The sequence below is a fragment of the Python bivittatus genome, unplaced genomic scaffold (genome assembly GCF_059951505.1).
Source record: "Python bivittatus isolate LINGU-HERP-01145 unplaced genomic scaffold, Pbiv_v1 ctg000070_np1212, whole genome shotgun sequence".
Taxonomy (NCBI): domain Eukaryota; kingdom Metazoa; phylum Chordata; class Lepidosauria; order Squamata; family Pythonidae; genus Python; species Python bivittatus.
The window spans coordinates 48,368,946-48,393,155 of NW_028277034.1; the positions used below are offsets into that span (position 1 = coordinate 48,368,946).

Sequence of the window (24,210 nt, forward strand, 5' to 3'; positions counted from 1 at the left end):
GCTGGGCGTGGGTAGGCACCTCCTTCCGCCGCGCCTTGGCCGGCTGCGGAGATCGACGGGCTTCTTTCTCTTTCGCTCGCTCCAGCAGACCGGACTCGGCAGCGGCCGGGGACCGGGCGCCCCTTCCTCTCCGGCGGGCGGGCAGGCGGGCGAGAGGGAAGCGGCGGGCCGCGGAGCGCCTTCCTCGCCGTCTCCGAGTCGGCGCGTCGACGCGGCGGGATGCCGCCGCCGCCGCCGCTGCTGCTCCTGTTGCTGCCGCTGTTGCAACTTTGCGGCTGGCGCGCCCAGGACGCGGCGGGGTCGTGGGCAGAGCCGGGGCGAGCCGAGGACGGGGCAGCGCTGAGCTTCCAGCTGAGCAGCGAGCTGTCGCGGAAGGTCAGCCCGCTTTTCCTCTCGGTCACCCTCGACTCCAACCTGATCACCGACCCCAAGTACATCACCTTGCTCGGGTAGGTGAGCCAGCGCCCGCGGGCTTCACGGGCAGTCCTCTTCCCGACTGGCCGCCTGGGGCACCGACGTGCCCCTGGCCCAGCAGGGATGCCCTTCTCGGGCGTTCCGGAAAGCCGCGCCTGACCCACGGCTGCCTGCGGGGTCGGAGCCTTTAACCGCCTGGTTTCTAACGCCGGGGAAGCGCTACCGATCTGAGGACCTCGGGCGGCCGCGTTGGAACGACTGAAGCCGGAGAAGCAGGAGGAGAGCCGGGCTGGTGGCAATGCAACTTAGGACCGTGTGTCCGTCGGGTGCAGGTGGGAGAGATTCGGGAGGTTATCTGAACCCATCTAGGGTAGGGCAGACCCCATTCAAGCCTTTGCTCCATCGTGCTGTTTCGGGCCAGCCGCGGTCAGCATAACCTGCCTTACAGGGTTGTTGTAAAACAGGTGAGGTGGCCATCCATGCAACCCTAAACTCCTTGGAAGAAGAGCCTCTATAACTAATGAAGAGTCCAAACTAGAATCGTAGGCATGAAGCGTCCTCTTTGCTTTTCATCTTTTCTATCATTTGGGCTGGAAGAACATGCAGTTAGTGTATGCGTTCTGGTTACTGTGTAGTTGGAGTGTCGCGCTAACCTAATGTGTGTCATTATTTATGCTTTTGGGTGTTGTCACATCCGAGAAGTTGATTCCATAAATTATGGAATCATTAAGGTAAGTAGAGGTAAACATATCACCGGATTGCAAGATATTTCTCTTGTTGAAGATCCAGCAGAATGTCCTTGTTCAGATGCTCGCTTTACTGTGCTGGCGTAGGGGGAAATGAGTTGACAGTAGCCTTTTTAATTATCTGCCTGGAACAATTGCCCTCTTAATTATCGGTCTGGTTAAAGAATTTGCTTTGCCATTTCCTGTGGTTCCTTCCTGGTGTTTTGGCTCATGAGATACTGTAATTGCTGGGGAATCCTCTTTCCCCATCTCTGCCCGTTGCTTTTAGCTCCGTGACATCACCTCCAAATGAATCCAGGGAGAAGTGTATTCCTGCCTGTCTAACAGCTCTTGCCAATTTATCTGCATGTTCTGAGGCCAGGTTACCTCTGGAACAATTGCATGGCACAACATTGGTTTGATTGTCCTTACGATGCAATCCTTGCAGATAGAAAAGAGCATATTTCAGAGAGAGGGTAGTGCTGGAAATCTGTTTTCCAGGTATGATAAGCTGCATCTCAGCCTTTCTTCACCACAGAATTACGACATCCCCATTGAAGTTTTGCTAAACACTTGTAAGAACAGAAAAGCTGGGTAAAAAATCAATCAACCTCCTGCCTTATGATCCCAATTTTGCTTCTTGACCTCACCATGCTAACCTTGTCTCTGTCCCAAACAATGCTCTATGCAAATTGATCCTGTGGTTTCTGTACTGCAAAACACCTGCCCCCATCAAATGCAGAAAAGAGGGAAGAAAATAAGGTATCCTTAGGCCAAAGCCCTTTCTCTCACCTGTCTAAGAGTTGTTTCACAAACAACTGCAATTATGTAAAGCCTCTTTGGATTGGAATATTCTGTTTATTCACTTATCTCTACTCAGCACCTGAAATGGTCCAGACTGGAAGGAGTCTGAATACAGAATTTGCTGAGTGCCTGGTTTTGTTTAGATGATAAAGTTACCTAGTCATTCTCCTACACGTAGAATATCAACTTAAGGCCCTTGTTCACCTTTGACAAGGCTCATTATATTTATAGCAGGCTTGGATTAGATCAGCAAAGCTGGCTGGGGAATTCTGGGAGTTGAAGTCCACACATCTTCAAGTTGCCAGGGTTGAGAAACACTGGATTAGACAGTCCTTTGCATTCTTAGAGGATATCCTCAAAATATTTGTTAGGTTTATATCTCAGGAGCTCAGGATGGTGAACGTACTGTAGTCCTCCCTCCATTTTTCTCTATGACAACATCCCAGTTAACTAGGTTGGGCTGAGCAAGAGGGACAGGGAACTTCTGTGGCTGATGGTGGATTTGAACCTGGGTCCCCCAGTGCCATCTAATACCTTAACCTCTATATTATGGTAACTTTCTATATAAAAGCTATCCATTGACAATTCTTCAAATAGAAAGGCTTATTGATCACCATAGATATTATCTGGACAACATGTTTAAAAGTCAGTGAAAGATTTAGCATACATTCACACAGTCCAAGAAACTTAGTTAAATTTAACCTTGGAAAAAACATTCATACCAAGTTACGTGAACCCAGTCCATTTTCTAGTTTATGATTCAGTCAATTGTATAAACTCAGACAGTGGGTTAATTCAATCAGGTTGTGTAAACACAGTTATCGTCTTGTATTCTAGTTGAGAATTGCACTTAGAAGTGCAAGGTGGTAGAGGTAGTGCATTTGCTAGACTAAAGCCTAGGAAATAATATAGGAGGTTTTCACACATGTAGATCTCTTCTGCCCATCATAAAAAGATGCAGGAATGCAATATGCATGAATCAGGGAAACTCCCTGTCAGCAGTGTGAGAAGAAACACCAATCACCTGGCAGATCACCATAGTCTGGCATGGAGTTTCTTTAAATATATTTCCATGTTGAAATGTCAGGCATGTTTTAGCAGTCATAGATGGTTCTAGTTGAGAGAAAGGAACTACAGTGGTCAACTTCCGGACATCTGCTAATTAGTTCCTGGCCTAGGGGCTTATCTGAATGAATGCAAAATTGACAAGGATCCCACTTATATGTCATCATTTTTATTTGGGCATATTGACAGAGCAGAAAGGTTCAGCGTGCCATACAGCTGAATACTGGAGGTTGGGAAGATGTGTCAAATCCATCATTTCTAAAACTTTTAGCACCTATATTCACATGGAACATGAATTGCAGATTGTAAAGGGAAGATGGATCATAATGAAGACCAGAGATTTTAAAAGTTAAAATTAGGTATATCAAAGATGTTAAACAAGCATATTGTATATTTTGGGGTAGCTTAATGTGCTGTACATTATTTCTGATTTTGCTCACCAGTTTCTGTGCCCTCTTAGAATATTTATTTATTTCTATTTATATAAACAGGGAGCTTATAGAAATAGATCTTTCCATACAAGCATCCTGCGTTGCTTGTATCTTGCAACTGTTCACAGCCACATTTTGCTTCAAGTGAAATTTTATGGATACTCTCTAAGTTTAGCTGAATGTAAATCCCATTACATTAATTAAGATGGGGTACTTTGAACATGCGTGTATTTGTATATATATTTATAATCCATTTGGATGTTATTTTCCTTAGTGACCTTTGAATCTTGATTTTCTTTGAGAAATAGAACAAGAAACAAACTTATTGTGGCAGGCTTCTTATCAAAACTCTAATGCTTTATTAGCTCCAATAAGGAAGTCGTCAAATAATTTGTTTTTTAATTGATGAAACTGTTTCTTTTCAACAGACATCCTGCTAAGATATAATGCAGTTTATTTTTGATCTGATGTATGAATCGATCATTATGTCTGATATGAAAACCAGGCTATGCCACAACCTGTATTTTAAGAAATTCTGGTTTAGCGCCTCTACGAATCTGATCATTGTGGAGATATTGTTCAGTCATGCAGTCCTTCTCCAGGGCTGAAGTGATACAAACCAGGAACAGGGTTTTTATATAAATCACATAATGTGGTGTCTTTCTAAGCCAGTGTTTTTCAACCTTGGCAACTTGAAGACGTGTGGACTTCAACTTCCAGAATTCCTCAGCCAGCAAGGCTGGCTGGGGAATTCTGGAAGTTGAAGTCCACACATCTTCAAGTTGCCAAGGTTGAGAAACACTGGTCTAAACTCTAGGTTCCTAGAATGTTTTCAAATAAAAAAAACTGAACTTGCCAAGAAACCTTTGCTTTCACCCTGGACATCCTGATGTTTAATCCTGAATCAGGTTGTGGTTATTCAAAGCCGAGAGAGAGTCACTGTGTGACAGCTGGTTATGACAAACTCAGAAGCAAACAGACTGATACTAGATTAGTCTGTTACTGTAACAACCTGAAAACTACCCCTCCTGCCAAAAAGACAGGGTGCTGTCCCAATACCCCCCAGAGGTGGGAGGAAAAAAGGGCCCAAGTATGTAACCCTTGATTTCACTATAAATAGGGTTTATATCTGGTAGTTAGCAGTGGCATTCTTTCATAATGGCTTAATGGGTTTTCTTACATTAAACCTACCTATCAAAGATCCTCATCCTGCCTGCCTCCGCTTCCAGTCCTGTCCTTTGTCAAGAGAAGCCCAACACTCTGCACAAGTTCAGTGACGTTCTTTGATCTTGTTTTATAGCTTTAGAGTGGTGATTTCCAGGGGGGAAAAAAAAGAGGAACTGCATCCCTCGAAACAGATGGCACAAGAAACAAAGATGTGCCTAAAATTTGCATGTCCTTATTTTGAGAAACATATACACATGCAGAAATAATTCTGTAATTTAAATAGGACAGTAATTCGTCCCAGCACCAGGAGAGAAATTGTGACCTCATGAATGAAGGTCCTGCTCAGCCTGTTGCCCATTCTAGCTGTGGATGGGCAAATTTAAGCCTCTGGATTTCTTCTTGTGTATTCCTTGTCTTTAAACCAGGGATGAATTAGATATCTCCTTCAAACAGAGGTGGTTTTCAGATCCTTCAAATTGAGGACTACCTTCTGTAAAATTGAAATTGTCCATCCTTCTTCATGAAGAGCAGTCAATGGGAATGAAAATATAGTCAGGGAGGCTGAATTCTTAAATCCTAATTCAGATGAACCTGTAAAAACAAGAAATCCCTGCATTAGCTATCCTTCAATTACAGGCAAGCCTCTCCTGGCACTCTATCATTAGGAGGGTGACCGGAAGTGCCTTCTTAAAAGTAGACTATACTTTGCTGCTCCAGTTTGACTCTACAGTGTCAGCCCTTAAGAATCTGGTCTGCCTTCAAAGCAGCAGAGTTGGTATGTAGATTGCTTTCATGCAATTTGCAAATTGCTGGTGTCCTTGAGTTTTAGAACACCACCTTGATTTAAGAGTTTGAAGTGTTGCCTTGCTGGTTGAAAACTTACACAAGTGACTTGAAGCTGCAACAGGTTAGTCCAGCTTTTGGCAAGTTGGAGATTAATATCAAGTTTGGATTTGTTGAATTGTCAATTAATTCACTTAATTCTGGGAAAGGTAAGAGTTTTTTAAATGTTTGGCCTCAGGGTCCTCAGAACTAGACTAGGAGGTGACACTGTGACATCTTTAGAAGAAGTGGTGATGGAGTTTTTTAATGCCATTTCTGCATTTTTGGGGTAAAAAAATGATTTTAATGTTTTATAATTGATTAAGCCTAGAGACTTGATATACTAAATGTGTTCATTCCAAGGAAATTCCATTGCCTCTATTCAAAAGTCTGCAGACAAATTTTAGGAGTATGATTTTCCAGTACCTTGAAACTGTATGTACATTGCCTTCCCCTGAATTAAATTAATGAAATTCATTACAATGAATTAAAGCCACTGTTTGGGTTCACACAGTATGATAAACTGTGAATTGCTTAATTATGGTTTATTGAATAGATCAGATCTGACATGGTTCACCCAATATGCTAGGGCATAAACCATAGTTTATAAATTAAAAAAAACTGGTTTTGCAGAACATGCTAAGCCAAAACCAATCAAAGGGTATGCAAAGCATGAAGTTTTGGTGGAAAAGCATGGACTTACATCCTTGGCATTCATTTCCCCAGCTCTACAAAACTTCGCACATTAGCAAGAGGCTTATCTCCTGCATTCTTGAGATTTGGTGGCACCAAAGGAGACTTCTTGATTTTTGATCCTCAACAGAAGCCAACACCCGAGGAGAAGGTTTTTCAGGATTTCCTTAGAAAACAAGGTAGGATGCTATTCAGCTTATTAGGGGCAGCATATTCTCTAGTGTTGCTTCCTGTTCTCCAAATCCACACCATCCATGCAGAACAAAAGCACATACTGGCAACCCACCATCATCCATGGGCCATGTGAAATTCTAGCCTGTGCTCTCAATGGCCCACAAAGCTTCAGAAGCATGGCTATTTCAAAACAATTTTGATCAAGTTTACTGAAAGGAGGAGGAGGAGGATTCAAAGGGCTCTAAGGGTAACACAACAACCGATGGCAAAATCTCATTTGTCACTGCCCCGTGGCCTCTCCTGCTCTTCAGGATAGGGCAAAAGGGCTTCTAACTTGATAGCCGGTCAGCTTTGTCCCAGGACCTTTCTCTTCTGAATTTGTACACTGGGGATGCTGTATGTTAGCAATCATTTTTGGTCTGCTGCAGTGAGCTGTAATGGTTGGGTAGAGCCTGGTGATCAGTTTTTACAGTTTGTTCATTTAAAAATAGTTGTGTTTGAACCTCTCTGTGTCGCTTTTGTCCTTCCTACTACAACACAGCATTTTTGTGACAAGGATGGGATTTACTGAGAGTTGAAGGCCATCCGGAAGGTGGTTTGGTAATCAGGTGCCGGGAAGCAGTCAGAAACAGTTGGACTTGACAAAGATCGTCTGCCAAAGCAACTAATTTTGTCTCAGTCCCATGCCCAGACCTGAATGGAACTACTCCATCTTCTAAAAAGTTGGAGACTGGATAATAGTTATCCTGTATAGCTGGGTCCAGGGAAGGGTCTTCAAATGGAGTCTCATCAGTGTCCCCTTAAAGGCAGCTTAGACAATTCCCTCCCACCAAAGAGGCATTAACTGTTTCCCTGACCCAGGTCTCATGTTCTCCCTGGCCACCTCAAAGATCCAGGAAAGGCATGGGTCCAAGACACAGATAATGGAGCTCCCCACTGCAAACCCCCCTCTCCATTTCATTAGAGTCCACAGGCAAGAATGAATCCCAAATAAGAGTAGAGGGTGTTATCCTGGTTATCCCTTCAGATTTTGGCCATGAGGAGTCAAAATTATGGTGAATTTGATCAATTATCAGCAAAGGGTAGTGCAAAAGCATCATGGGGATGGGGTAACAGGTATCCCTGCTTGTCCCTCCCTGTAGAGGGTAAGTAATATAATCTGACAGAAATATGCAAGAACCGGGCTGAAACATTTTTTTAAGTCCAGAACAGCGAGATAATATTTGGAAGCAGCTCAGGCAGACATCACCCTGATTCACTATAAGAAGGGGAGGAGGTTCAGCACCATTGGGCTTTCAAGATTCTGTTATTGTAGCCGATCTCCATCAAAGTAGTTCTAGTCTCCTTGTGAAGTAAATTTTCTGGTCTGGTCTACCTAGTGGGGCTGACACTACCTAACAGGGAATGCATCACCTTAAACTGAGCTGACATAGTAAGGGAGGAAATGAAGTGTGTATGTGCAAGTGGAGCTATGTGCACTGGGGAGGTTGTAAAGTAGGGAAAGTGTACAATTCAGAAGGACAGACAGACACACACAAATGTAGAATGCAAGGTGGGAGAAAGAAAAGGCTCTTGTTCAAAAACAATTTGCAGAGGTAATTCTTTTCTAACTATTCAAAGAGGAATGCCAGTAGTCCTATTATGAAAACTTAAAATATTGATTTAATCCTGTTTGAGATCCTGGAAGTTGCAACTACTCCTGCATTTCCACAATCGGCTTCTCAGTTCATTCCAAGCCTATCTAAGCACATAGTACACGAGATAATAGATACAGTATAATTCTGAATGCTGCTGGTCATTTCAAAATGTCCCAGGTAAGTTTCCCATTATCAACAGTATCTTGATACGGCCTGTGAAATAAATATTCCCTATCACCCTTCTATTGTGACTTTTCCCACCTCTTCTTCCTATTCCTGGAGTGGTATCTATATCTGTGGAGTTATAAAGCTAATCCTACTCTTGCTTTTGAGACCCCACTCTCCGACAGTGGAAGTTGATCTGTGGAGAACCTCAGAGGGAGCTTTGTTCTTTACTCTAGGAGTAAAACTAGTGAGAAAGAGCCATTTTTAGAGCCATGGTATATCCCTGGAGCTCCCTAAGAATTCCTTATTATTTGGGTGGTATCTTAAGTACTTTGAGCTGTTGTGGGGCTTTGCTCATTTTCTTTTCATTTCGTCTAAAAATTTATCACCTAAAACAAAAGGGGAGAACAATAAATCCCTGTGTTTACCTTTATGCGTTACTGCTAATTATTGCCAGTGGTTTACATTGGTTTATTTTTATTGTGTGCAGTCTTTAAAACTGGGCACCATTCTTTTAAGTTTCCTATTGGAATGGAAAAATTGGGTATTCATTTGGACAACTTCAAATTAAGGTTTATGTATGTGCTCAACCAGGTGGCAGCACTTAACTGGACTTGGCTGATCTTAAAAAGCAAGCAGAGTTGGACTTGAATTGTCTTTGAAGGGGAGAACACCCCAAAATTGAAGAACTTTGGATTAGACTGAGAATTCAAAAAACATTTTGGAAGTAGGCAATAGCAAACTACTTCTATAAGGCTGCCAAGAAAACCACATGTACATGTGTCTGAAGTCACCAGGACCCAACTGTGATTTTTTAAAACTCAGTAGATCAAAGAAAAAGGTATGCACTTTGAACCTGTACAGATATTTAATTCAGTGTTAGAAAATCTATCTCAACACCATTGCTGTGCTCAGCACTAAAAAGTTCACATACCAAGTGGGGTCTTCCAAATCTCTCTCCCGGAATATGATGCTGTGTTCTGGCACAGCATTAACCAGCTAAGGTGGACTGCTTTTGGTGGATGAGGACCATGCTTAACATTTTGGAGGAAAGGTTGTGGGCTATGGCAGAGGATGGATTAGGCCACATCAGGGAATCCATTCCCCCACATTTGCAGGGAGAGATTTGTGGGCCTTGTTTTATTAGGTCTTCCAGCTCCCACACAATGAAGAGGCATATATCTGTTTTCCAGTAGCAATGAACAGAGGAGGGCTTGAGAGACTGCCAAAAGCAGGGGTCAGGAGCCAGAGTTTGCTACTCTAGAGCACTGTATGATGGTAGAGATGTGAGGATTCCATTAGATGTTGATGGTTGCTTATGGCAATAAATCAAGTAAGATGAAAAGTTAGAAAAAGTGAGTCTTCTGCCATTTTCTTGACATGCTTCCACCCTTTTGTGAACTTTCTTAAAATTCTGATAAAATTTCTTCCCAATCACTTTGCCTAATAGAAGAGATGGCCCTACTTTCAAATCTTTACCACTTTCTTCTCACCAATCCACTAGTACTTGAAGAAGGAACCTTTGGTGTTCCAAGTATGATGGGACTAATACCCCCATCAGCCAACTTTGAGGAATGCTGGGAGCGGTAACTCACTACTTCTGGAAAACTACAGGTGCCCATTTCTGCTTAAATGAGCAGTCATTTGCACAACTGATGAACTTCTCTACATGACCTTTAAACCGGCATCATTCCCGATTTAACCCTGAAATGTTGAGATCCTCTTGTCTCTCTGTCTCATACCCTAGCAACTGTGGACATCTGTGGATTCAGGTCAGCCCCTTTGGACTTCATAGAGCAACTGCAGTCTCAGTGGCTTTTCCAGCAGAAGCTCATCTTCAAGGAGCAGGAAAAGAATAAGTATAAAAACATCACGTTTACACGTAAGACCCATGTGATCATGAATACTCCTATTGAGAAAACATATTAGTAGATATTTAGAATCTCTGCTCATTACTACATAGTGGGATTAGGCAAATGGAAGGAACCAAAGATCCAACAGAGCCCAAGTCCTAAGACCCTCTTAATATACTCACCCAGTTCCTGAAGCTGTGCTGAATCTTCCTAGATTCGTTGTATCATACCGAGCTCTGTGGCTAAAATTGTTCTATATAAGGGAAATAGCTCAATAAAATGACACTCCCCAGGAGGACTGGATCAGGCCAAGGGCTATCTAGTCCAGCATTCCGTGACACACAAGCTAGCTACCTTTGGAAAACTCAGAGGCTTGGCCAGGCCAGTGATAGCCCTTTTTTAGTTTTGCTCCAGCCGTTGGTACTTACAGTAGGCTTCCTGAGATTCACAAGGGAGTAAATAGCCATTGGTTTTAGCAGCTGCATATTGGCTAGTCTTCCATGAATTTGGCTGGTCCCCTTTTAAAACCATCTAAACTGATGGCTGCTACCACATCTGAAGACCATGAATGTCACAGTGTAATAGTATACGTGTTGTTTTGATCCTGGAGCAGTCGTCTTGGGTGTCTAAACAGAATTTAAATTTGCAGTAAAATGATCTTTCACATGAGTGGTCTTTGGAAATATTTTAGGGTTAAAAAGACCAAAAAGCATGTTTTGAAAAAAATCAGCAATAGCACAAATGCTTCATAGAGTGAAAAATCCTAAAGGCTGGAAAATTCACATTACAGGCATAGTACAGCACCACTTTCAGACTTCTATAAAAATGGAGGGGGGGTAACAAAAGGGATGCTGATCTTGTGGATTTTAATTGAACTGCTTTACATGTCCGTGTATTGCAAGGGAGTTTCTGTGCATATGAATCTTGAAATAATATGGCTTTATTTTCATACTTTTCACAGGAAGTACACTGGATATTTTATACAATTTTGCAAATTGCAGTAATTTGCATCTGATCTTTGGCCTCAATGCCTTACTACGAAAAAGTGGTTCCCAATGGGATAGTTCAAATGCTCAGCTGATTTTGAATTATACTGATTCCCAAAATTACACCTTGTCTTGGGAACTTGGAAACGGTACGTGCCTAGGAGAGAGATTTCATGAGCAAATGTACACTTGGTTGCAGGGAAGAGCATTGAACACTACCAAGCTAAACAATTGTGTTGCACACCAAGACTTTTAACTCAGCAATATGCGTGCAATTCCTTGTTTTCTGAGCTGGCGGAAGTACAGTAGAGTTGCAGCGGTTGACTGCCATTTACCCAGACAGAAGAGTTAAATCTGCATTTTGGATTGGCAGCAATCAAAATTTAAAACATTAAAACAAAAATGGGACACGCTCATTAATCCAGTCACCCAATATCCATATTTTTAAAAGCCAGGCTTAAAGAAAACTAGAAATTTTATTTTCAAAACAAGCTTTAGCTGGAATACTTCCACCAGGGAGAGAAAAAAATCTTGCATGTATTTAGTTCTAAATGTTCTCTGTAGTTTCCAAGCTTATCTATTAATTGGTTTTGACACTTTAAATTCCATATTTGTGGTTGATGATTATCCCTGTGTAAACATTTAGAGAGTTACAGTAAACCTGATTGGGTTAGGGTAAACATACTTAGGTGTGTGCAAATGCCTTTTCTTATATTTTCTGCAGAGCCTAACAGCTTTTTGCATAAGTCTGGAATAGAAGTTAATGGCTTTCAACTTGGTCAAGACTTCATACAACTCCGGCAACTTCTGAACAATTACGTCCACTACAAAAATGCCAAAATCTACGGCCCCGACTTAGGAAGGTCAAGTCGGAAGCACAGTAAGGTTTTGCTTAAAAGGTAAAATGAAAACATTGGGTGCTGTTGACATGATAAATAGCCAAACTAGATGCAATATTTAACCACGGTTTGCTTAAGTTATTCTTTGCTGCTTTAACCGTGGTTTAAGGTTCCAAACTAAACCTTTTTTCTGGGGAGGGAATAAGGAATGAGACCCACTGAGTGAGGCTCCCTGAAGTGGAGAAATTGCTTACTTTTACAGTATATCCTAGTTTTTAACAATCGTTCACTGTTGTCATTTTGATGTGATATTTAGTGTTAATTAAGGTAACCTTATTTAATTAAGGTTGTCTGGCAAGAGACTCTGAGAAGGTAGCCAGCGCTCCAAGAATTTATGGATCAGAAATAAAATTAGCAAGCTAGGTAAAAAAAATGATGCAGGTTGAAACCAATGGCCAGGGAGGTTTACATTTTAGTAATGCTCATAGATAACCATGTTCAGAGGCAAAAGTGAAAGTACTTTGTCCTGCTTTGAATATAATTCAGTCTCTTGGATTAGTACAATTGTGCTGTATGAACCATCATAACCATCACATTCTTTTACTAGATGGACAGATTCTTCAGCCTTGATGGCCACACAAATTGTGGGTCACCTTTGTATTCACATGACTGCATACATCCCTGCAGTCTTATCCCAGCAACTCCCTACTGGTTTCCTGCTGCCACTAGCAGATCAGAAATCTTGTCTCCACTGATCAGTTGACCAGCTTGCCATCAGTTGCAAAAGTAATTCAGGACTTCAGAATTCAGACAGTTGATCTAATGAGTCAGCTTTTAGGAAAGTGTGTGTGTTTCCCACAGCTCCCCTGGTTGCCTGTTCATACTATGTTGTAAATTGGCAGATGGAAGTTTCCTGCACCTTCTGGAGAGGTGATGATCTGTTTTTCTCATTTTTTCTGATGAGGGAGAAGTAACCATCTTCTAGATCAGACCAAAGCTGATGTGCTTTTCCAATGGTCTTTGCTTCTAAATGAGGCCCCCCCAATAGGATGGGGTATACTCACATGAAGGACTTTGGTCTCCAGATCTCTCCATGATCTTGAAGCAGGTTTACTGCTTATGAACGTGGCAGGTTTTATTAGCTATTGTTAGTAACATATGATTGGGCCAATCCCAGCTTTCCTCAACCTAATGCTCTCTAGATATGGTAGGATAGCTGGTATAGGATTAGTATGATACTAAACATAATAGCTAAATAAATTACTTACATATCTTCTTCTATGGATGAAGGATACGGAAAACTTCACATCTCAGTCACCCTCAGTTCGCTGTGGCCTGTCTGATGACGCATCAGGATGGGATGGTGAGAAATAGGCTCTTGTGAAAGAATCACGGAATCAACTTGTGAGCCAAGCAGTCATGTAACTGAAAATTTTTTCTGCAGCAGGGTGTCAGGTTCAGCTATCTTTCTAATTTCTTATTCTTCCTGTGGTTTTACAGTTCCCTTAAAAAAGGATAAATAACTCTTGATGGCCACATCACTGCAGCTTTCTTGGCAACGTTACTGAAGTCCGTTGGCAATAAGGGTCTTTTTTGTTCCTTCTGACACTTTTGATCTGACAAACTAAACAGGGCTGCCTATGATTAGTATCTGAATTTTGCAGGGAGTGGGGACAGGCATGCTGCCTGGGGATTCCAAGACTGTTGGCAGCTCTCTTAGCATTACATACTGTAAAAGAAAATAACTAGTGAAATTACTCTTGTTTTGCAGTTTTCTGAAGTCAGGAGGCAAAGTACTTGATTCTGTCACATGGCATCAGTAAGTTCATATCTAGCAATTGTATTATTCAAGCATGATGACATGTAGCATCATTGTTGCCCCGAAGACCCATCATAAAAGCAGTCAGCAGTTGGATGAACGGGGAGGGAGGAAGGGTGACAGGGTGTTTGGGGTGTGTGTGTGTGTTTTGAGGGGAAATAGCATTGTGGAGAGAAGTTAGAACATGCACCATATATTTCATGAATGAGGAAGCTAACATGCTATTGGGATAAGATGACAACTTATACTTGAGTCATTTCCATTCATAGCTTCAAAAACCGCTGTGTATTTTTGCACACCTCGGTGGAACTTTTCAGAACCTTTAGGCCCTGCTGCGTTTGTGACACCATTCAAACAAAAGCTCTAGCACAATTTCTTCTTCCCTTCATCTGTTCCTTTGAAAAATATTTATTACTACACATAAAAAACCTAAATCAACCAAAACAGGAGCAATGGGTTGAAACTGAACCCTGGCATGACGGAATGGCTCTGGGTTTGGGGTTCTCTGGTCCATGGAGAATTGCCATCTTTGGTTTCGGATGGGGTTGCACTGCCCCAGATGGGCCTGGTGCCTAATCTGGGGGTCTCCTGGACTCGCGACTCCTGCTCAAGGAGCAGGTGGTAGTTGTGGCGAGGAGGGCCTTTGAGCAACTGCGGGTTGTGTGCCAGTTATGGCCTTTCCTGGACCAACAGGCCCTGCTCACAGTTACCCACGCCCTAGTCACCTCCTGCCTTGACTATTGTAATGGGGCTGCCCTTGAAAAGTATCCAGAAGCTTCAGTTGGTTCAGAATGCGGTGGCCCGCATAGTTTTGTGCAAGCCTAGATTTGCACACGTCACCTCTCTTGCGGGAGCTGCAGTGGCTGCCGACTTCCTTCTGGGTCCAATGCAAGGTGCTGGTTGTCACCTTTAAAGCCCTACATGGCTTGGGGCCAGGTTATTTGAAGGACCGCCTTTTCCCAGTTTCATCTGTCCAACCCACCAGATCGGGGAGGCAGGGTATGTTATGAGTCCCCTCTATTAAGGAAGTCCATCTAGTGGGACCAAGAAGAAGGGCCTACTCCGTGGTGGCTCTCTCCCTGTGAAACATCATCCCCGCATAAATAAGACTGGCCCCCACCTTGATGCTCTTCCCCAAGGCCCTGAAAACATGGTTGTGCCAGCAGGCCTGGGGATCGCAGGTCGACCCGGAGCCCATCAAGCAGCTAGTATAAATGTATTGTTGTCACCAGAGGGGTGGGGGAGTGGAGTGGGTTTTGTATGGGGATTTTTGTTCTTGTAAGCTGCCTGGAGTCACCGTGAGCGAGTTGGGCAGCCATATAAATTGTATAAATAAATAAATACATTCAAAGACCAGCAAACTTAACAGATACATATTCATCTGCCCATGTAAGCAGGTTGAATAGGGTTAATCCCCTCCCAGTTCCCATCTTTGCAATTTTGTCATGTGATGGGACTTTGGAAGTGGCATTTTTGATTGCTGCCTTCATATTTTCAGATTTCCTCCCCATGGAGTTGCAATGTCCTCCTTCCCTCCAGGTTTCAGAAGAACAATTCAGACCTGCTTGTTCCATCCATGCCAGGGGAGCTCATGTTGCGGGTTAAGGATGAATCTGGTGGATACCTAACTCTCTCTCCCCCCCCGCCCCGTGGGTGTGTGGGTGTGTGTGTAGCTCTTCTCAAGGAGCTTAAGGTGATGTGCTTTAATATTCCCTCCTCCAGCTTTTCTTCATAATAACCTTTCTGAAGTAGGTTGAGTTGAGGGTGTCTGGCTCAAATCGCCCAATGAACTTTCATAGCTGAGAGTAGAGTTGACCTGGGTCTTGGTCCAGCATCTCAACCACTACAGTCCTCATGCTGGCTGGGGATTATGAAAATTGTACTCCCAAATACCTAGAAGAATGGAAGGTTTGGGACATCTGCTTTGGGATTGTCGCATTTCCTTGCCTTTCTCAGAACCATAGCCTACACTCGATGTATTTCTATGTCTCCTGGAGATATTTCTATGTCTCCTGCTTATCCTGATGCCTTCTGGATATACTGGGGCTGCAACTTCCAATAGCACAGCTGGCTAAAAATTCTTGAGTATAAACTTGAGTATAAATTAAGGTCTGTGGACATTAGTCCTCAGCAGTGTCTTGATTTGTTGCAGTTACTACATTGATGGACGTATTGCCACAAGACACGATTTCCTGAACCCAGATATACTGGATAGCTTCAAGACCAAAGTAGAGGAATTGTTTGAGGTAAGGAGCATCTAAACAGTTCGGGGAACAGATTGGAAGGTTGTGTGTAGAATGTATCCTAATCAGAGAAACATTTTATAGGGAAAAGAGACCAGGAGGTGCTGCTTATCCTGATGCCCTCTGGATATACTGGGGCTGCAACTTCCAGTAGCACAGCTGGCTAAAAAATCTTGAAGTTGTAGTCCTGGGCACCTAGAAGATAGGAGGTTGAGGAAGACTACAATGTCTTAAGAGACTTGCACAGTACATACACGATACATGAGTACATACATGCTACCAGCTCACCATATATGAAATGGTTGTAGAAGTATCAACAATTTCTATGTTCCCCACCCTCCTTTTAGTTCATGCATTCCTTTCTACATCTATACTTCTTTTTTCAAAATATCCTTTAGATCGTTAACAGCACAGTGCCAGACAAGAGCGTGTGGCTGGGAGAAACAAGTTCAGCCTTTGGAGGTGGAACTCCTAATCTGTCTAATGCATATATTGCTGGTTTTATGTAAGTATTATACCATTGCCTTAAAAGAACTGTCTCTGTGGCATAGCAGGATCCAGAAAATCATCTTGGCCAATGTACTAGCAAATCTTCCTTGAAGACCGAAAAAGCTGTTATGACCACTGAGGCACATAAACATCTAATCATCTGATGGTCTTCAGGAATATAAAAAACACGTATAGATACTTGCCATGGTGGTATGTGACCAAGTGCAAGGCCATTTTTCTACATCTGTAAAATGCCCCCCACCCCACCTCAAAAGGCCTAATTCTATTAATCTGAAGTCTTGGCATATGATTATGCAGTCTTTCAAGTTACACAGGACATTTCTTCTGATTGCAGTATATTGAAGAGTGCTGTGCAGCTGAGAAGTTTCCACATAGTTGGGAGGTGTGCGCTTGCTGATCACGCTGGGATTATATAATAAAGGGCAAACATTTAAGAGTCTGCCTTACCTCTTTAAAGAATGGAAAGTTACAATATTGTTCCTGCTTCTCTCAACAGCTACCAGATCTGGGCTGAAAAAAAGTGTATAAATGGCAGTGAGTCTAATTTTCTGCCTCTGTTTGCTGCCATCTAGAGAGTGCCCAGAGTTTTGCAGCCCACGCATTATTACCTATGTCTGTCAACTACCATTACATGTATGGTCAGTTACACCATTATGCATTAAGCAATATCCAGAATACACTCTTAATTCTGGTAAATCATTCAAGAATACCACTTTGACTCTATTGTTTTGTTCTAGCTTTTGGAAACAATTTCTCTAAAATGTCTCCCTGCTGTAGCTAGAACAATCCCGCCCCCCCAGGTCTGAATTGCTTTAAAGCTGTTTGAATGAAAGGTTGGCGCGCTCTCCCATTTTTATTTATTTATTTTTTTGACAGGTGGCTGGACAAGCTTGGACTGTCAGCCCAACTGGGCATTGATTTAGTGATGAGACAGGTTTTATATGGAGCAGGAAACTACCAACTGGTGGATGCCAACTTTGAACCTTTGCCAGTATGTATGCAACTGCATTACGATGATGATGATGATGATGATGATGATGATGATGATGATGATGATGATGAATGCCCTGTACTGTCTATGTTGCAGATACTTGGGCAGGTCTTTCCCCTCACCCCCTTTGACCTTGGAACCTTTATATGTAAAGTGTATTCAGCCATGAAGCCATGTCTGCTCCCCTTCAGATGGATTCATCTCTCCTTGAATTTAAGGAGCCTTGTCCTGGCTGGCTTAACAAGATATCATTTGAATCTTGCCAAAGTCCATAACACAGTGCTCCTGTGTCAAAGGAATGACTGCAGAAGCAAGCCCCATCTAATGCAGAAGTAGTGATCCATGATTAACTGAATCCATGATTAACTGAAACAGTCTAGATAGCTAGATTCACACGACACATTGATCCATACTCTTAGCCTGATTGAGTGTGCAGAGCTACACATTTAGCCTATTATGTTGTAGAGACCCATTTGGTACCCTACATGGCTAGCCGGGTAACGAAACATTTGCAAGAAAACAACCAAGCTCAGAACTCCAAGGACTCCACAGTTCAACCCTGAGCTACACATAATCTCTTCTATTGGTACCATTTGGTATATTTCCAAAAGGCTAGCCGGGTAACGAAACGTTTGCAAGAAAACCACCAAGCTCAGAGAACCCCAAGGACTCCACAGTTCAACCCTGAGCTACACATAATCTCTTCTATTGGTACCATTTGGTATATTTCCAAAAGTAAGAACCACTCAGTGCTAAACAAGAATAAGATGGAGAAGGTAAAAAATGAGGTGGAGCGAGTGGAAAAGTTTTTTCTGCAGAAGAGTTGACTTACCATGGGGATCCATTCGCTCAACAGTAGATCACCTGCTTTGCAAGCAAGTCTAGATTCAACCCAAACATCTTCATTTAGGGTTTGGAAAGATTCTTTTCTGAAACCATGGAGAGCTGTTACCAGGTAGTGTTCACCAATGTGGAAGTCCATAATTCCAGGCCAGCATGGATGAAGTCCACACACATCTAGAAAGCCTGAGATTGAGGGAGATTCCCTATGTTGGCTGGGGAATTCTGGGAGTTGAAGTCCACATATCTTACTAAGATTGAGAAACCCTGGCATAGATGGTACTGAAACAAACTGAATATTTACAAGAGTTTCCTGCTAAATCTCATATGATTATATGGAAATACAGGACTGAGAAAAGTATTCACTTGTGGTGTGACAGGGACTAGCCAGTAAGTACTTATGATGTTCTCCCAACTGCTAGACAAAACTGGAATCATTTTCTTTTTCAGGGGTTGAGCATTTACTGGGTTAGTGTGATTTTTCCAGGGTTAAAGACTTTTCTTGCCAGAAGTTGTCTGAATTCTGATCAGCTAAAAACAGGGACAATCTGCTATGTTCTGGAAACCCTCCAATCCCGTGGAGAGCTTCTGTGAATAGCAGGAGCTATCTAGTACACGTGGTGATCCTCTCTTTGCAGAGCTGGATGCGAGAGGATGAGTCTTGTCCCTTTTCGCTGATCCTTCTGAACTATCCTGTTTTATTCCTTTCTAGCCCCAATCACTCTCAAGTTACTCTTCTAAGACAATGGTTCAGTAAATAATGTCTCGCATTTCTTTAACTTTTTATGAGGGGTTGTGTATCAATGCTGCCTTTTTTTAAACACCTTATAGGACTATTGGCTATCCCTGTTGTACAAGAAACTGGTAGGCACCACAGTTCTGCATGTTACCATAACAGGCTTACATCCAGCGAAGCTTCGCGTGTATCTTCACTGTACAAATACGCACCAGTAAGCATTCAGTGCAGCAGCTAGTTGGCTTTGAAGTCCCCCCAAAATACAAGGGGCCCCAGTCTGCAGTTTTACCCAAGGTGAAGGCGTTCAGGGTTAGCAGCAACAGCCCGTGCACCCAACGCCCTGGAATACGCATGAGTCAGATGTGGGTAACAGGGGACCCAGCATGAAAGTGCCCCAGTGGAGAAAGAAAAGGAAAATTCTCACTGTGCAGATGCTTATCTGAAGCTTAACCATTTTGTCTGTTCTGCACAGAGAAACATCAGTGATGAAACGCCAATCGCTTTGTGTGGATACATAAAGCAAGTTTCACGTGGTTCCCCTCCTGAGCTCCCTCTGAATGAAGGCTGAGCAGCTCATGTTGTAGGGGCAGAGATTGGCCAGACCCCTGCCCTCTTGCCTCCTAGTGTCACATTTTCACTCCACCCACCTGTGGCCTTTCATGTACTTATCCCCCGGGGGCTGGGGGAGGAAGACTCTGTTTCGCAAGCCAGAGAGGCCCTTCTGAGCACACCGCTGCATGTCACTGGTGCCACTGCTGAAAACCAGTGATGTGATGTCCTGAAAATTAAAAGCTGGAAACATGAAAATGGTTGTGTTAGCCCTTGGACACATTTTACAGAGTTAGCTAACAAACCCAGAAAATCCTGGCCAACCCTACCCATGTTGCATCCTCACTCTGCCCACCCTGGCCCACCATCACCAAAGGAAAACCCATCCCTGATATGGGAGATTTATTGGCTGACTTAAGACATCTGTTCACTCATTGTATCCAAGCAAAGCAGTACTAAAGTAAGAGAAGACCAGGCTGGGCATCTCATGCTACGACTGCCAAGTTCCAGCGGGCCAAGTTCCTCCCTTTCTTGTTTATGTTTCAAATTCTGGCTGTTTGCTTTGCTGCAGAAAATCCCCTAGAAGCCATTGGGAACCAAACCAGTTTTACTGCAGGTATATTAAGGGAGCTTCCAGTCCCTAGGCCAAATATAGCCCATGGAGAATCCCCATTCAGCCCACTGATGACTTAGCTTCCTTTTGAGAGACAGGATAGATCTCTCCCCAGCATACCTGTATTGTAATGGCTTGCTCTGTATGACCGCTGTTAACAACCTGTTGGCTTTGTTCATTCCAGCCCAAAGTACAGAGAGGGTGACGTCACTTTATTTGCCTTAAATCTCTACAACAGCACAAAACACCTGCACGTACCAGCTTACTTTGCCAAGAAGCAAATAGATGAATACCTTTTACTACCTGATGGAAAAGACGACTTACTTTCCCGGTGAGCAGTTCATCTTGCCATCTTGTTCTAAACAGTGGTTTTGGGGAGTACACTGGGTTAAAGATGAAAGAGCTGGCTAAAAATAATTATTTTACAATCCTCTGTGAAGTTTGAGTCTATGTGTATCAAGATTTGAAAATCAGCAACTCTGCAGTTCTGTAGATGATCAGAAGTTCCCACCAAGTTGTATATACAGTATTTCTCCAAAAGAAAGGATAGTTTATTCCCTAAATAATTTAAATGAGACTGCCAGCTTAGTTTCATTAAGCATAAAGATGATTTTTTTTCTATTTTCCCTTTTGGAAGGGTTGTTCTTAAATTCTGGGTTTTTTCTCTTCATGTTAATGTCAAGCCCCTAATGGCACAGTATCATCCAGAAAGAGGGACTGACAATGAGTCTCATTAATTAGATTTACTTTCAAGAAGATAAGCATCTTGGACACTGGATAAATCCAAACTCTAACATTTATTATTAAGGCAGGATCTCTGTGAGCAGCGTGAACCTTTTTTTTTCCTCAGAATGGGAAACTGAAGGGCAAACCATCCTTTTTCCAACAAGACATTGAAATATCCCCTTACTAGTAATTAACATTTCGACATACTTCCATTTCCTCCCCAGCCCTATAGATCTCTTTTACAGCAAACACAATGGAATTGTAGACTTGCTGACTGAAGGTCCAGGCCAGTGTTTCTCAAACTTGGCAACTTTAAGAGATATGGACTTCAACTCCCAGAATTCCCTAGCCAGCTGGCTGGGGAATTCTGGGGGTTGAAGTCCACACATCTTAAAGTTGCCAAGTCTGAGAAACACTGGTCCAGACTAACCAAAATTGATTCCGCGGCTTAGTTTTTTCCAGTTTAAATTTAAGTCTAAAATATGACTCTTTCCTCTTACAGGTCTGTTCAGCTGAATGGCTATCTCCTAAAAATGCCAGATGATGAGACACTGCCCGTTTTCCAGGAAAAGCCTCTTAGTCCTGGGCAGAGCCTTAAGCTCCCAGCTTTCTCATATGGATTTTATGTAATAAGAAATGCCAAAGTATTGGCTTGCATTTAGTACATTAATACCCATTTTCCAAATCTGGAAGACTAAGGTTTTATTGAGATTTACTACTTCAGCCCAGAAACAAAGCTTTTTAGCTGCATTTTTCCCCCAAGCACGTGATCATTTGTTCCCTTTTTGCAAGTTAGTAAACCTTTTTTAATTAAAAAAAAAATCCATGCAACAATTCATAAACATTTTGTATGCACGAAAAGCCTATACTTTCTTGTAAGCAATTTTCCCTGCTTTTTTTTTAAATTAAGGAAGTGCATCACATTTTGGGGGGGGGGAGAAACACACCAAATCTTCCAGTTTGCAAATTATAAATTAGGTTGGTTTGTAATTGCCCTGATCTTTATTTCAGATAAAGTAAAATTTGGCACAGTCTCTCTCCAGATATTTTAATGGCAGAAAGCAAGTGGGAATAAAAGCAAATCATGTGTTTCATGCTGTACTGCCATTCAAGCTTTTCTTTGAATTCTTTCAAAAAGGGTATAAAGCACTTTATTTCCTCTGTTGTTATCTGAGGAATGAAGACTATGGTGTCAAACCAGGAAATGGATGGCAAAGGTAGATTATAGAACTGCTTTGAATAAATAAGAGAACAGGCCAGTCAATGTTTGGGGAAATCAACTGAGGACAACCAGAAAGCTTGAGCTACCATGTTCCAGACAGAACCAAAGTTAATTATTGTAAATTTCTGTGATTGATCAGTCTCTGCTTTTGGTGGCTGGCCATGCAGCGCCAAACAGAGCATAGAGGTTCCAATCTCAAATCCTTGACTTTAAAGGCAAGGAAACAAAAGTAATTTCTCATGATGGATTCTTTCAGCCAAGGGTTTTCTTCATTAATTCAACTCAATGGTCCATGGGTATGGCACATTCATTGGTCGTCATGCTAGCTGTGCAAACCAGTCATTGCCTTTGCTGATCAGAATATGGGGCCTTGCACTCCAGAGGTTCTGGATTCAATCTCTGGCCTCTCTACGTAGCATTGAGAAAATATTTGTGTTTGAAACCCTTGAGACTTCTGGCTCGTTAGTGGGGCAGACAGTGCTGAGTGAGATGGACCAGTGGGCTGATCTGACAGTTTCGAGTGTTTCTAGATGTTTGTATAAGGGTCTATTTATTTTCATTTGACGCGTGCTCCCATTAAGTCCTTTTTGATTATTTGTACATTTTGAAATAAAGTTTTTATATTGATACACGTGCATTTGTTGTTTATTTACTCTGCTGTGCAAAGAAAACAAAGCTAAAAGTGGATGGGGAAAGAAGAAAAGTTAGGAAGAAAAAACATGTATTAAGCTTCTTTGTTGTTTCGGCAACCTCTGATAGAGATAAATGTTTGGTTTATTTTTCTTAATTAAGAAAGAACACTGGTTTCCATGTTTTGCCAAACTGATGTTTTTCTCTGGTGTTCTTTGATAATGTACATTATCCGAACCATACTCCAGGAATAGCTACACATCCTCTGAACATTGGCCCAAAGATGATGCTTTAACCATTCCTGAAGAGCATTATCTTCATGATGCAGCCTTCCTCTCACCACGCCCACAGAATTAAATATATAAAATTATTTATTTACTTTTGGTACCACCCAACTCCATCCGCCTGTCTTGTTAGCACATAATTCATAGCTGAACTATCACACATTCATATAGCAAGACTTGTGTCAGGCAAAGATAAGAAGCTAAACAGCCTAGAGTGAATTAGATCTAATAATTCTCTTAACCCTAATTCACTACAAAGGTTACCAAAACAGGGAAGCCAACACGTTTAAATATTTAACACTCTACTGTTGGTTTCATAGCTACAGTAAACAGACATTGCCACAGTAATGATGTCTATATGTTGCTTTTTTAGAGTATTGCTGGAAGTGACTCAACAACTGACAATATAATTCTTTAAACCCTTCGTCAAAATCCACATTCTCTTCCACAATCAGGTATTTTGGATGTCTGAGGTCCTAAAGGGAACCCAGCAAGTGATGCAAATAAAACACTTTTTCAAACCAACTCAGCTTTTGGTGATATCAAGGACACATCCAGATAATTTTGTTTTCAAATGAAGTGGTTTGCTACTGCCTTCTCCTTGAGTTTTTTGGTTACTTCCCATTCTAGTCTACACCGTAGGTATTTACCAAACACTAACAAGGGCTGAGCCTGCTTAGCTTATCAATTAAATAAAATGGTGAAGTCTTTGGTGCTCTCTGAGCACCAAGAACTCCACAGTTCAACCCTGAGCTACATATATTATCTTCTATTAAACAAAATTGGCCAGGTGCAATTAAATTCTCACACCCATGTACATTCTGTTCCTATCTCCCTCCTTTTCCCATGTTGGGTGAGGGCTGAGGTAAGCCAGGAGTTGCAGGCCAGAGATGCCCATTATGTTAATATACAACAGCTGCTTGTCTTCAATACCAAGTTCCACATCAAATGTCCTTTGATTTGGGAGGTAGGCAGAAGATGCCAAGAGTTTAATCCTCGGAGGGTAGAAAGGGGTCTCTACACAGCTCCAAGTTGTGCACCAACTCTGATTTTTCCTGAAACAGAAGGATTCTGTTCTTGATCACCTCTTGGTAGGGCTATTGTAATATGTTCTACACAGGGCTGCCCCTGAACACTATTCAGAAGCTACAGCTGGTCAGGAACGTATCTGTTGAAGTAGTTATAGGTGCATTTTAGGGTACCCATATAAACCTCCATTTCAGGGACTGCACTGGTTTCCAGTTGGCTTCCAGGTGCAATTAAAAGAGCTGA

General features: G+C 42.3%; 1 protein-coding gene across 1 annotated transcript; it reads left to right on the forward strand.

Annotated features, from left to right (window-relative positions):
- The first annotated feature begins 41 nt into the window (after nucleotides 1-41).
- On the forward strand, nucleotides 42-22,651 carry HPSE (heparanase). The gene is made up of 12 exons (XM_025172470.2): nucleotides 42-449; nucleotides 6,155-6,300; nucleotides 9,845-9,979; nucleotides 10,912-11,085; nucleotides 11,661-11,835; nucleotides 13,547-13,594; nucleotides 15,747-15,840; nucleotides 16,236-16,342; nucleotides 17,224-17,338; nucleotides 19,010-19,128; nucleotides 20,261-20,407; nucleotides 21,305-22,651. The coding sequence occupies exons 1-12, from the start codon at nucleotides 220-222 to the stop codon at nucleotides 21,462-21,464; spliced, it is 1,650 nt and encodes a 549-aa protein (XP_025028238.2). The 5' UTR covers nucleotides 42-219; the 3' UTR covers nucleotides 21,465-22,651.
- Nucleotides 22,652-24,210: the final 1,559 nt, after the last annotated feature.